This window comes from Ipomoea nil, unplaced genomic scaffold (assembly GCF_001879475.1).
Source record: "Ipomoea nil cultivar Tokyo-kokei standard unplaced genomic scaffold, Asagao_1.1 scaffold1834, whole genome shotgun sequence".
Classification (NCBI taxonomy): domain Eukaryota; kingdom Viridiplantae; phylum Streptophyta; class Magnoliopsida; order Solanales; family Convolvulaceae; genus Ipomoea; species Ipomoea nil.
Window position 1 is genome coordinate 402245 of NW_017618262.1, and position 13998 is coordinate 416242.

Sequence of the window (13998 nt, forward strand, 5' to 3'; positions counted from 1 at the left end):
ACTTCTTGTTACATGAATTTGATTTTTTTTAGTTTCTTGAATCAAATATGTTGTTGAAGAACTAAATGTGTTTTTTTTTTTTTTTTTTTTTTTGTGTTGTTATAGTTTATTTATCATGTGCACACTATTAAATAATGGTTATGTTCAATGATTTTGTGATCGAGCAGTATGAAGTGACCCTTCTAAATGAAATTTCATAAGTTAAAACAATATATTAAAATAAATACTATAATGTAATAAAATCTAGTAACAAAAATAATGGTTGCAAGTTTCTTAAAAATAAGAGAGGAGGGAGGCACATAATTAATGCCAAGAAATAAAAGATTAGGAAGAAGGATACTGAATCGTTTTTTCCATTATCGACATGTGCTTTAAATTGATATATGTAAACCCTAGATAAATGAAAAGAAAAGACAAAAGTGGTTGGAAGAGAAAGATACTCCTCTCCCTGGTTTTTGAATTGGACTAAAATTCTGCTTTTTCATCGCATGCATAGAGTCTGGTAAAACACGCACTGGACACTAAGCCTGCAAGCCATGTCTTCCTCCCCAGCATCCCTCTGCACTTACCAGCTCTATACTCCCTTCAATGCCAATACCAAAAATCGATTCTTAACCAGACCCCAACCTGCGACTTCGTCAAATTTCCACAAGAAATCCCAATTTCGAAAAACCCTTGTTGTCCGAGCCACAGCTCCTGATTCTAGAGCTACCCGGAAACAAGTAGAGGTAATTGCCGTCTGTTGGTTTTCTTGATTTTTCAATCTTTCAATGTTTCAGGATAATTGGGTCTAAAGTCATTTCTGTTGTTCTTGGTGGTTCTGTTAGGTAGTATATGATCTTGAAGAAAAGTTTAATAAATTAGCCGATGAAGTGGATAGGCAGGCTGGCATTTCAAGGCTAACTTTGTTTTCTCCTTGCAAGGTAAGGCAATTAACATTGAGAATCAATACATACATACATGCATATATAATCTGGTCTGTTTTGTAGTGCAGGTAAATATTTTCTTGAGAATTACAGGCAGAAGAGAAGATGGGTTTCATGATTTGGCATCTCTGTTTCATGTAAGCATTTCAGAAGATAATGAGATTAGGGAATAACTAGTTGAGTTGAATATTTGGTATATTAATATTGTCTTTGTTTTGGTAATATATTGCAAGAATGGTATTATGAATCATGATAAGCCCTTTTGTCCTTTCAGGTAATTAGTCTAGGAGATAAAATAAAGTTCTCTCTATCACCATCAAAGTCAAAGGACTCTTTATCAACTAATGCTCCTGGTGTTCCTCTTGATGAAAGAAATTTGGTACAGGAATTATTTATGCTTACTGTTGGTCTCTAAAGATAATCATTATGTTATCACATATTGATTATTGCCACTTTCTTTTGCAGATAATAAAGGCGCTTAATCTTTACAGGAAAAAGACTGGAACAGACAAGCACTTTTGGGTAAAAATTTTGAAAGTGTACAGACAATATAACGATGTTTCCAATTTATCTTTTTTTCTGATTTTGAGATGTTAAATCGGCAGATTCATCTTGATAAGAAGGTACCTACTGGGGCTGGTCTTGGTGGTGGGAGCAGCAATGCTGCAACAGCCTTATGGGCAGCAAATCAATTTAGTGACGGTCTTGCCACTGAAAAGGATCTGCAAGAATGGTCGAGTGAGATTGGTTCTGATGTACCGTTTTTTTTCTCTCATGGAGCAGCCTACTGTACTGGTAGAGGCGAGGTATGTATTCGGACTACAAAATATATTGTAATTAGAGTGTACATTTGTTAGTCAAATTACTACTCAAAATTTACAAATCGAAAGTTATTTGACTTGTCCAGGTTGTTCAAGATATCTCATTCCCGACGCCCTTTGACATTCCAATGGTTCTCATTAAACCGCCAGAAGCATGCCCTACGGCTGAAGTTTACAAGGTGATGCTAATGAATTGACTAAACTACTTCGGAGTGGCTATATATGAAATTTCTATTTGAAGATCTAAAATGAGGTCTGATTTTGCAGCATCTTCAATTAGATAAAAGTAGTAAGGTTGACCCCTCAATCCTGCTCGAGAAGATTTTGAAGAATGGAGTTTCTCAAGATGTTTGTGTCAATGATTTAGGTAAAAAATGTTTAATAGCTCTTCTGACTTGGAAGGAAGTGAAGTAGTTTAAACATCAAGAAGCCAAAGAAGACAAAACCGAATGAAAATAAATATGGAGTATTAACTTTGATACAAAACCGTAATGTCTATGATTTGATATAGACGTTAAACTTTTAGCTTTACAGTGTAGTCAGTACCAGTTGTCTAGTTGAAATAATTTTCCCGACCGTTCTTTTGAATTACTTCTTATGATTATTGTAGAGCCTCCTGCATTTGAGGTCCTTCCGTCTCTGAGAAGATTAAAACAGCGTATAGCTGCTGCAAGCCGAGGGCAATATGATGCCATTTTCATGTCCGGAAGGTACACTCATCATTGCACGTGTTTTATATGTTAATTCCATATTATCTTCTGTAATTTCTTGAGCTTCGTGCATTCTTCCCTACCTGGTTTTGTAATTAAATTCACAAATCATGATGCAGTGGAAGTACTATAGTGGGGATTGGTTCACCAGATCCCCCACAGTTTCTGTATGATGAAGAAGAGTATAAGGAGGTCTTCTTGTCAGGTGAGGCACCAATACACTTTTCATCTGCTTGCTGTATGTCCAATATCAATATCGAATGACTCCATGTTTGTGAGACTGGCCTTATTTTCCTTGGTTTATGAATTTCCTTAGTTAATATTTAATCCTCCAATTAGGATCCTTTTGGAAACTTGGAAAATGTGTTAATATTTAATCCTCCAATTAGGATCCTTTTGGAAACTTGGAAAATGTTTTTCAAAAAACGAGTCATTTTCCAAAAAATTAATTTGGTTGAAGGTCAGAAAACTATCTTTTTCTGTTTGGATTTTTTTTTTTTTCATTTGGTAAGTGGAGGAGGTGGTGGTAGTGGTGGGGTGGTAATAATCCAGAAATTATCTTGAAGAGAGATGAGAGAGACATGAAAATAAATAATCCTGAAATACACAAACACAAGAAAATCCGTAAAATCGGAAGGTCATGTTTCGATTTTCCAAATGGACTCTTAGTATTGAATTGACATCTCTAAGTTAAGTAAGGCATTAAAGTTAAGGTTCCTACACTTTAAAGATTGTATGTAGTTGCTAAATATTAGTATGTTATGCATGGGCTTCATTCGGCTGTTACAAATGAAGATTGTTTAAGAATCTTTATTCCCTGAGCATTAGTGATGACCCCTTTATACCTTTCTGAATGCAGAAGCCAGCTTCATCACACGTGCACCTAATCAGTGGTATACAGAATCGGTTTCAGTCAATCCCTGCGACTCTCCTACAGAATTTTCTTAATGTTTGGTGTGTTTTTCCACACCCTTTGTTGTATGTGAGTTGATAAATGATAATAATAATAATAATTTCAAGTGTCATAATTAGCTCTATTGTGTTCATCTTGCTTTCTTGTCTTTTAGATGAGAGACATTTTCAATTCTTATTTTGAAGAGGCAACAGTTTGATAGAGCAGGGGAGTTAGAGCCTTAGAAGACGAATTATCATGAGACATAAAGAAAAAAATTGAAAGAGCATTGCAGGCTTTAACTCTTTTTCAACTGGGATTTGATCAGACGATCATAAACAGGGGCAAAAGCATATCATATTAAACAACACCAACATCAAATCCAAGCACATCTACTGTCTTTTTCTTTCTCCTTTTATTCAATCAAAGTTATCCCCATCCATCCCACCCTACAGTGTAGGAGAGGAAACAAATTGCCTGGGTAAACTAAAAAGATCTTTCTCTTCGAAAGGAGAAGTCCATTCGCGCGACCCACCAGCAGATGTTTCCACGGGAGCTATTCCATCCTGCAACCTAGGAATTGAAATACCATCCCCACCCGACAAAGTAGGTTTCATAGCAACCCTGGCCCCAAGTCCATTTGTAAATGAATTGAATGTATGGTGGTTGTTTTGCATAAGTGAGTTCATCGTTGTTGGCCATAGCCCTCCTGATATTGGTGAAGACGACCTACGATCCAGACTCCAGTCTATGTTGTTGTAATCTAGCTGTGGCATTGAATAACCACTGTTCCAGTCCACAGGAGATGATGAGCCTGATGGCCCATTGGTACCTAACCCAGAGAAGAGTCCAAGCGAGGAAGCTGCAGCAAGTGTCAGAGGCTGAGATGTACCTGTTCTACTCCACATACCGTTTCCCCTGCTTGTCCCTGGCGGTTCATGTGAGCCGCCATTGGTTGATACATATTGTTGTTGTTGCTGCTGATAATGAAGCTGGTTATATAATTGGTTTGTATTTGGGCTGCTAAGGTTCCTTACGCCTGGAACATGTGGCACCATCCCAGTGGACTTCATAGTTTCTACACCATTTGGGTACCATCCTCCAGCAGTCCCAGGTGGTGATGAACTCATGGTTGATGGTGGAAGCTGCTTTGCATTGATGGATTGGGGCCGTTGCATGACTATAACTGGTTCTCTTATGCTTCCTAGCTGTAAGTTCTTCAGTTCATTCTCAACAGCCACATACTGAGCTTCAGTCTTAGCTGGAGAAGGGGATGCTTGTGAAGAAGTAAAAGAATAAGCAGATGGATTTGATAGTGCACCCTGCCACCTTTTATCAGAAGACACAATTACTTGTGGTGGCTTGGCCCACTCCATTTTTGGTTGAACTCTTTTTAATGATTGTATACTTTTGCTCGCAGGATCTATAGAAGAATTTGCTGTTGCTGTGACTTTTGTATAATTGAAGTCCTTTTCATCCCTCTTCTGCTGTAGTATAGCAGCAGGAGATGTGTGTTTTACAGCAGCACTTATTGAGTTTTGACTAGCAGTGTTTGGGAACTTACCACTGCCCACAGTAGGAGGATCACCAGTTTCTTCTGTCTTTGATGGCACAGAAGTAGTTTCCAGCTTTTGTGCCTTCATAGTTTCTTCAGCCTTCTCAATATCGCCTTCACAGGCAACCACAACTCTTTCAACCTCCTGCTTGGAGCACTTGTACCTATTTTCCATGTCTGAAATGCGATTGATTTCTTCTGATATATCAATTTTCAAATTACCACCACCATCAATATCATGTTCTTTGTGCTCATCCGCTTCTTCACCTCCTTCAAACAGCCATGCCACTGATTCTTCTACTCTGCCTTCATTCTGAATAAGAGCCATTGTTGCTCGTTCTTGAGAGAATCCCATTGCAACGAGCTGTTGAGCAAGTGCTTCCAACTTCCTTGACATGAGATAGCTGCTGCACTTTTCATGCAGTTCTTGTGCTCGCCTCTCCTTTTGGCGCTGGTGCTTCCTTTCATTCTTTTGACGGATTTTTTCCCGCTTGTCACTATCAGCACCAGGTACTATCTCTTGCTTGAGAGGGAGATGTGCCATTTTCTCTTTGTGGTCTTCTGACTCACCAGACCAACTGCCATTGTTTGAGACGGAATCATACTCCACACCTGTGCCAAATGAGTTGCTATTCTGATCATCAGTCTCGTCTATGTTTTTGAAGCGGCCATTAACATGAATCGGGGCAGCAGCAGCAACAGTCACAGGAGCTGGGTCCAGCGCATGGAATGTTCCCAAGATAGGATTGTACCCACTAGTTGCGACCCCAGCACTTACATTGGCATGGCTTGAAGTCTTTGAGGATGCCTTTGGAGGTTCCTTCCCAACCTTTTTGTCCTTGGACTTAGATCTAGATGCAGGAGACATATTTGTTTTTCTAATTTCAAAACCTACAATCAGGAATGTAAATAAGTTTAGACGATGAATGCAATCAAATGCTGAAAAGGTTAATACAAATGTTTACACATTCTCAAGTCAATAGACCAAAGAAATTCAAAACATAGTATTTCCCAGCACCTCTGCCCATCATGGGGAAAGACCCACATTCTAAATCCATCTCTAATTAGAAATATTAATATGTATACCAATTCCACAAGAAGGAACCAAAACCAAGATGAGGAATGAAAGAGCTAGGAAATACAGGGTTGAATGAATAGCTTAATTCACACAAGAGGAAGAATGAGATACGAAAAATACAGGGCAGAATCAATATCTTAATAATTCACACATCTCCAGAGATTACAGATCTTTTCCACTCTCCTCTTTCCTCCACATATTTAAACTCACAGAGAATACAGAACATGAAAAAAAATACTTGAAAGACAAAAACATCTCCAGAAAGCTCCACCAATTTTCAACAAATGCAGCCACAGCCCAACCCGTCCAAATGTAATTTGAATGCCCTCTCCTCAGAAATGCAAATCGCAAAAAAATTCGATACAATTAAACATATATTCACACTAGTCAACGATCCTAGAGTAAGCTTGCGAGTAATTACGACTATTCTACATCGATCCGTTCACATAACTAAAACACAAACGCCCAGCATTTGACCAAACACCAATCCTGTGATGCAAACACATATACGCAGCAATTATCACTAATCATCAGGAGCTCAATTACACGCCCCGACGCAGATCACGAAACACCAATCCGCCCATCAATAATCCTCCAATTCCCCATCCGTAACCCGATTCCAACCTCAAGCTCAACACACACACACACACATTTCAATCCAAACATAAACACAGACGGAAAATTTCAATCAACCGGCAACCAGATACAGAACACAAACAGATGGGAGGGTGGCATACGTACCTTCAACAGAAGAGAAAGGGGCGGATCGGCCGAGGGGAATCGCCGAATCGGTGCGGTGGAGAAATGTAACGGTTGTATGCGGGAGAGATTGAGAGAGGGTGAGGGAGTGGAGGGAGAGATTGTATTGGATAGATAGAGAGAGAAAGCGAGCGAGCGAGAGCGAGAGAGAGAGAGAGGCTGAAATAAAACCGAATCGACGAAATTAGGGTTCTATGTCTATTTAGATGTGTGGGGGATTTTCTATTTTGATTTTATATGTGTGTATGTGTGTGTTGGATTGATTGACCGGAGCAAAATACTACGGACTAGCCATATTGGAACCAAAAGATCTTTACAAATTTTTTAAAAAAATGAGTGACTGTAGCTTGGTGGTGAAAATGGAAATGGTGAAAGTTTCAATTACATACTCAAATTTAAAGAAATTTGTTATTAAAATTTTTAGCAAGTTATTTATGTATCACTTTAATTATTTTCTTCTTTAAACCAACGGAGAGAATCTATAGTTACCTTCTTCTTTATAAGTTAATATATATTTTATACTTTTTTAATTTTTTTAGTCCAAATAATTAATATTTTACTACTGAGGTTTGATTCTATAACTACCCATTTAGAATGGTAAGAAATGTCATCACATTACATAATACATAATAGTTAACAAGTTAAATAAACAAAAACAATAATAATGATGGATTTAATTAACCCGGGATGGACCCGAATCAATAAATCCGGATAAGAACGTAACACGAATAATAAATAAAGAGTAAATACCAAAAATGGTCTCTCGACTATAGCTAAATTCACAAATTGGTCCTTGACTTTCAATTTCAACCAATTAAGTCCTTAACTTTGCAATTTTGACACGATTTGGTCCTCCATATATTTGACCGTTTGTTGACCGTGATCGACGATCTCCAGAAGAACCTTTAGCTCTCGTCAGAGCACGTGGAGGCCTCCAGGATGACGTTGCACCGGTTCGGAAACACGTCGTCTTCTTCGATCTGGTATGAACTCAACTACATTGAATCCAAAGGGAGGATTAAAAAAGGCAACCGGATTTGGTAGATTGCTTTCGGCAGTGGATTCGAATGTAACAGTGCGGTCTAGAAATGCAACCGGAATCTTAAAAAACCGACTATGGATCATGAAAGTACATATATATCCTCAAAAATCACAGTCAACAAACGCTCAAATAGACAGAGGACCAAATTGTGTTAAAATTACAAAGTTAAGGACTTAATTGGTTGAAATTGAAAGTCGAGGACCAATTTGTGAATTTAGCTATAGTTGAGGGACCATTTTGAGTATTTACTCATAAATAAATAATATAGAACGATGTCGTAAAAGCCGTGAGACCGTATATTATATTAAATGCCGTAGAATTGGCTATTACAAAGATTTGGTAAGACAAAGTACCCAGAATATGAATTAAGTTGTCCTAACAAGGTAAGGTGCGGGGTTTTTATATGCAACAAACCCCCAACCGCTCCCCCAAAAAAGGGGTGGTTAGATCACCCTTTGACCGGGGACCCAGGCAGACCCGGTCGGGTCGGGTCCCGAGCTCGTGTGGTGCCGAGCTCCCCTACCCGATCTCGCTATGGGCCGAGCTCGGGTAGGGTCGTGCTACCCGACCCAAGCCCCACGTCACTCGGCTCGGGTCGGGGTACCTCCAAGGTGCCGTGGGGCTGGGTGCTTTTGGGCTCCAATGTGATGCTCCGGGTCCGCGTTGCTACCCCAGATCGGATCGTGGGTATAATAAATCCATCAATAATAGTAATAATAATAATAGTAGTAATAGTAATAGTAATAGTAATAGTAATAGTAATAGTAATAATAATAATAATAATAATAATAATAATAACAACAACAACAACAACTATGGTGGTATGTTATGAGTTATGACTGCATTCTTTCCCTCTTTCTTTATCTCCAATTTGACGAAGAAGTTCATTCCTTGCCTCTAGGTTTAGAAAAAACGAAGGCTATAGAAATTGTCTATGACCTTGTTTGATAAAATAGTTTAGAAAAAATGAAGGCTATAGAAATTGTCTATGGTCTTGTTTGATAAAATAGTTAGCCTATCAGTTAATTTTGCGTGTTTGACCACTATTAGGTGTTTGACTTGGTTAAACAACCAATATAAGTGTTTGATTAACAGCTAATAATAAATATACCAAAACAAATAATAACCATTAGATCTAACAAAATCAACAGCCATAATTTGTCCTCACGTCCACACCTAAACAAATAATCCTCAATGAATATAAATCCTTAATTCCATGAAAACAAGGCTTTAGGTGAGGATGTGTGGTCTAATCCACACCATCCAATTAGAAATTTGCACGATCTGAATTTGGTTCCTAAAATCATTGGATTTAGATTTTAAAAACTGCCACAAAAATTGCTAAAAAAAATATACCATCCAAAAAATAATCACCATCAGATCTCACAAAATCAACAGTCACAAGTAAACCACACGTTCACACTTAAAGACATGTTCTCACCTGAATAGAAATATATATATATATATATATATATATATATATATATATATATATATATATGTGTGTGTGTGTGTGTGTGTGTGTGTGTGTGTGTGTGTGTGTGTGTGTGTGTGTGTGTGTGTGTGTGTGTGTGTGTGTGTGTGTGATCAAATGCGGTTGATGTGTCCAGGTAAAACATGAGGCTGAATGATAGGATTGATCTCGTCAAAATCAATTGTCCAAATTGAACACAAATTTTAAAAAATGCAGTGACAATTTGGTAATTTTGCATATTATTCAAACTTAAGGTGCATTTTTTTTTTTTGTTGAAACTTAAGGTGCGTCGTTTCAAAGCTTAAGGTGCGTTATTTTAACACTTAAGATGTGTCATTTTAACATCTAAGGTACGTCATTTATATACTTAAGATGCATAAGTTATACACTTAAAGTGCGTCATTTTAACACTTAAGGTGCATCATTTTAAAAACTGAAGGTGTGTCATTCACCTAAGAGCTCCTTCACACCTGATCTCTCCCATATATAGGGAGACCTTCAAGTAAGAACCCTTTATTAGGTAAGAACCTAAGAACTAATCCAAGCCATTTAAATTTGCTCAATCAATGGTTTAGATAAGTAATCATTTATATGTGGATCTTAAACTTAATTAATTAAAAAGGATATTAGTGTAATTTTATCCAGGTACCAATTATAAATTAATATTATATTTTGATTCTTTTCGAGATTTTAGGATGACAAGATAAAGAAGGAGACTAATTGGACTAAGATTCTGTGATCGACTCATCTAAGGCATGGAGAGAAAGACTGTCGTCCGACGATCTGGAGAATACGGTATGCGACGAAGGATAGCGGTAGCATTTATTTTTATCCCTACAAGCATGTGTGTATAGTACTTGGTAACATTCTTTTGTATCCCTAAAAGCCCGTGCTATTCAATTTAAATAACATTGAATATGTTTTATTCAATTTGAATAACATTCAATTTGAAGAACATTCATTTTAATGCATCGATCCATACTGCCGTGTGCCACCCAATCATTGGTAACTCAATTTATGTGTCAAGTTTGTTCACGATGAATAGTACAGTAAATCACTGAATAAACATAAAACAACTTGATTTAAGAAGGTAATGTGTGTATGAGTTAAACTGTGTGTGGCATGATGTGTAGAATAGATGTACGTATGAAGACGTAAAGCAGGTCGCTATGCACTTGGGTTAAATTGTGTGTGCCAATATGTGCAATAAATTGACAGAATTAGTTCACGAAAATCAGGATGATGTGATAGACTAGTATGTATACTTGGGTTACACCGTGTGTGCCATAATGTGCAGAATGAATGTGTCTATGAAAAGACAATAAACAAGTTGGTGTGCACTTAGGTTGAACTGTGTGTGCCATAATGTGCAAAAATACTGACATATTGACTTCACAAAAACCCTCGTGATATTATAGACTATGGTGTGCATTTTGGTTAAACTGGGTGTGCCTCAATGTGCAGAATAAGTGTGTGCATGAGAAGGAGTAAAGCAATTTGGTGTGCACTTAGCTTGAACTGTGTTTGTCATATTGTGCAATAACACTGTCATTATGAATACACGAAAACCAAGACGATGTGATAATTTAGGATGTGCACTTGGGTTAACGAGTGTGTGTCATTGCGTTGTTAAAAAATTTATATACGAAATATCACGAGCTTACGATGTGCCACACTGTATTTCACAATGTGCACATCGAAAGCGTCTAGCAAACAATACACCATACAGTACCACATAGAGTACACACCGATACACTGAACGGAATGTGTGCATGTACACGTATACGAATGTGCATTGCACCAATGCTACCAATACCCTACCAGTGTGCACATGGCTTGAATTGTGTGTGCCAAAATTTGTAATAATATTGACAAAAAGAATTCACGAAAATCAAGATGATGTGATAGACTAGTGTGTGCACCTATGTTACACCGCGTGTGCTATAATGTGCAGAATGAGTGTGTCTATGAAAAACCATAAAACAGGTTAGTGGCACTTGGGTTGAACTGTGTGTGCACTAATATACAAAACTACAGACAGAATAAATTGACAGGAACCAAGTTGATGTTATACACTACGTTGTGCACTTGGTTTAAATTGGATGTACTATAATGTGCAAAGTGAGTGTGTGTATGAAAGACATACAACAAGTTGGTGTGCACTTGGGTTGACATGTGTGTGCCATATTGTGCAATAATACTAACAGCATGAACAACGAAAGTCAGGTTGATGTGATAAATTAGGTTGAGCACTTGGGTTTACGAGTGGGTGCCAGGATGATTAAAAAAAAACTAATATACGAAAAATTGTTAAATTGCGATGTATCTCACTGTATTCATGGAACACCTGAGGAATAAATGTCAAACATCATAAATATAATACAGAAATGTTCCTAATGAACTAAACAGAAGCACTGAATAACTTGATCCAATGAGCACAGGTAGCTAGCATTGTCCAACAGCGTCATGGTATTCAACTGCGCTATGGATGATCTTCGAATGGTGCATGCAATGTTAAACTCAACCGACAAAATCTGACGCATATAAGTCATCCTCAACAAATTAAGACCCCTACTATCACCCTTTTGCAGCCCACAGTCCCATTCATTCACAGACTGCCTGAAGAAGCTAAGGTCTCCATGTGCCGCATCGCAAAGACGCCACAATCCTCTTTGATACGTGCATCGTGTCAACGCATCTGCATCCTTCTAAGAACAAGCTTTGGTACGATAGCCCCACACTAATTAACAACCACGTCATCAAGGAACACATATAACAAATCTTTTGCCAAAGGGCGTACACCGATGGAAAATATTTGGAATTGAATGAACACCAAAATCAAACACAACGGAAAAAATGTATGAAAAGATGGAACACAACTTGTTGTGCTCCTACATAGAATTGTGTGTGCCAAAATGTCCAATAATACTGCCTGAATGAATAAACAAGAATCAGGTTGACGTGATAGTCTATAGTGTGCACTTTGGTATAATTGTGTGTGCTATAACGTGCAGAATTAATGCATGTTCAAAAAAACGTAAAATAAGTTGGTGTGCACTTGGGATGAACTGTGTGAATGAATACACAAAAAATATAAAAAAACAAAGGACATATATGCACACACAAATGTGCATATATGCATAACAAAACAGAGAAAAAACACAACAAATCACAGATATACGCACACACAAATGTGCACAACTGCACACCCCTAACACTAGCCAACCTAAAAAGCTACATATTACTACGTAACAGATATATTGCTATACTAACTTTCACTAGTGATAATATATGCAAATTTTGTTTTAGCTATGCATATTTAATTATTTTTTGAAGTAATAAGAATAATGAAGGAGATTTGGATTGTCGAAGAGATTAAATTCTTGAAGTTTCAGTTTTGTATTACCAGAAAGGTGTGGGGAATTCCCTAAACCTGTTGCAAAAAACTATCTTATGATTAGGGATCAAACAACTAAACCAATGCTCAGAGAAAAATCACAACTCCGGATATTGAAATCACAGAGATCGATAACAAAGGTACTATTATTCTTCATAGACTAAGTTATCCAGCATGCATTGAAAAACGAAGGTTCACTTTACGGAATTCTTCACTGCCAAGATAAACATAAATTATACACAATTTAAAATTAGTCTAGTTCACACATTAAGTTCCACAATCCATATCACTGAATTCTAGAAATTTCAAATTAGAATGAGATAAAAAAAAAAAAAAAAAAAAAAAAAAAAAGACCGAAATGCAAAGATGCATGCAAAGATGCTCGTTTTTTTTTTTTTTTTTTTTTTTTTTTTTTTTGGAAGATGGTTTGAGATTTTGGCAGCTTGAGGAAGACGAAGCACAGTGAGAATGGAGGCAAAGCAAAAAAGGGAGAAGCAAAAGCTCATTGCTATCACCGGCGCCGCTGCTCCTCTCGCCGTCGCCGTCAACTTCGCCGTCATTGCTTTCAACTCTCAGAAGAGGAATCGCAAGAGAAAAGATATACCAAGCTTTGGGACGGGAACATAGTCCAACCTACGACTCACAACTTCAGACTGCGAAGGATAAGCGAGAAGAACGCACCTTCCATCTACGTACACCACCCAAAAACCTAAAATACCCTTGTTTGCCTAAAATATAACCAGAACAACGAAAAAACCCATTTAGAAAAGATTAAACATGAACCGTTAATTAAATAAAATAAAAAACTCAGATTAGTTCCTAGGTTCCTACCTAAACATTGGTTCTTATATGATTGTAATTATATATATATATATATATATATATATATATATATATATATATGAATGAGGTACCTCTCCGTCGAGAGGAGGGAGTTCGTCAAAAAGGAGGTCGACACCCTTCTGGAGATCGGTCATGTCAGGGAGGTCCTATACCCCACTTGACTATCAAACGTGGTCCTCGCCCCAAAGCCACCCACCTGGAGGATGTGCGTGGACTACATCGACCTTAACAAGGCCTGTCCTATGGACCCATTTTCTTTCCCGAACATCGACCAATTGGTGGACGAGACCGCATGTTGTGCCCTCATGAGCTTCCTAGATACGTTCAGGGGGTACTACCAGATTTTCATGGAGGAGGCCGACGAGGAGAAGACAGCCTTCACCACACCAGAGGGGGGTCTACTGCTACAAAGTCATGGTCTTCGGGCTAAAAAATTTAGGTGCCACCTACACCCGGATGGTGGCCAAGGTGTTCAAACAGGTCCTCGGCCGCAACCTGCAG

The 13998-nt window shown here is 37.9% G+C and overlaps 2 protein-coding genes and 1 long non-coding RNA gene across 3 annotated transcripts; 1 reads left to right on the forward strand and 2 right to left on the reverse strand.

The window, feature by feature from the left end:
• Nucleotides 1-366: 366 nt before the first annotated feature.
• On the forward strand, nucleotides 367-3503 carry LOC109193050 (4-diphosphocytidyl-2-C-methyl-D-erythritol kinase, chloroplastic/chromoplastic). The gene is made up of 11 exons (XM_019343839.1): nucleotides 367-728; nucleotides 828-923; nucleotides 995-1063; nucleotides 1201-1305; nucleotides 1392-1448; nucleotides 1532-1732; nucleotides 1834-1926; nucleotides 2015-2114; nucleotides 2358-2457; nucleotides 2577-2662; nucleotides 3317-3503. Exons 1-11 carry the CDS (start codon nucleotides 537-539, stop codon nucleotides 3403-3405), a joined length of 1188 nt encoding a protein of 395 aa, XP_019199384.1. The 5' UTR covers nucleotides 367-536; the 3' UTR covers nucleotides 3406-3503.
• A 107-nt stretch (nucleotides 3504-3610) lies between these two features.
• LOC109193049 lies at nucleotides 3611-7002 on the reverse strand. The gene is made up of 2 exons (XM_019343838.1): nucleotides 6724-7002; nucleotides 3611-5795 (listed from the first exon to the last, which is right to left on the reverse strand). Exon 2 carries the CDS (start codon nucleotides 5770-5772, stop codon nucleotides 3799-3801), a length of 1974 nt encoding a protein of 657 aa, XP_019199383.1. The 5' UTR covers nucleotides 5773-5795; nucleotides 6724-7002; the 3' UTR covers nucleotides 3611-3798.
• A 1878-nt stretch (nucleotides 7003-8880) lies between these two features.
• LOC109193053 lies at nucleotides 8881-9247 on the reverse strand. Its single transcript, XR_002056191.1, has 2 exons — nucleotides 9207-9247; nucleotides 8881-8959 (listed from the first exon to the last, which is right to left on the reverse strand). It is a non-coding gene; the product is annotated as an uncharacterized LOC109193053 (long non-coding RNA).
• Nucleotides 9248-13998: the final 4751 nt, after the last annotated feature.

Coding starts and splice junctions, on each gene's coding strand:
- LOC109193050 (XM_019343839.1), top strand. CDS start 537: ATGTCTTCCTCCCCAGCATCCCTCTGCACTTACCAGCTCTATACTCCC. Junction 1,449..1,531: donor GAACAGACAAGCACTTTTGG/GTAAAAATTTTG, acceptor TTAAATCGGCAG/ATTCATCTTGATAAGAAGGT. Junction 2,458..2,576: donor GCCATTTTCATGTCCGGAAG/GTACACTCATCA, acceptor ATCATGATGCAG/TGGAAGTACTATAGTGGGGA.
- LOC109193049 (XM_019343838.1), bottom strand. CDS start 5,772: ATGTCTCCTGCATCTAGATCTAAGTCCAAGGACAAAAAGGTTGGGAAG.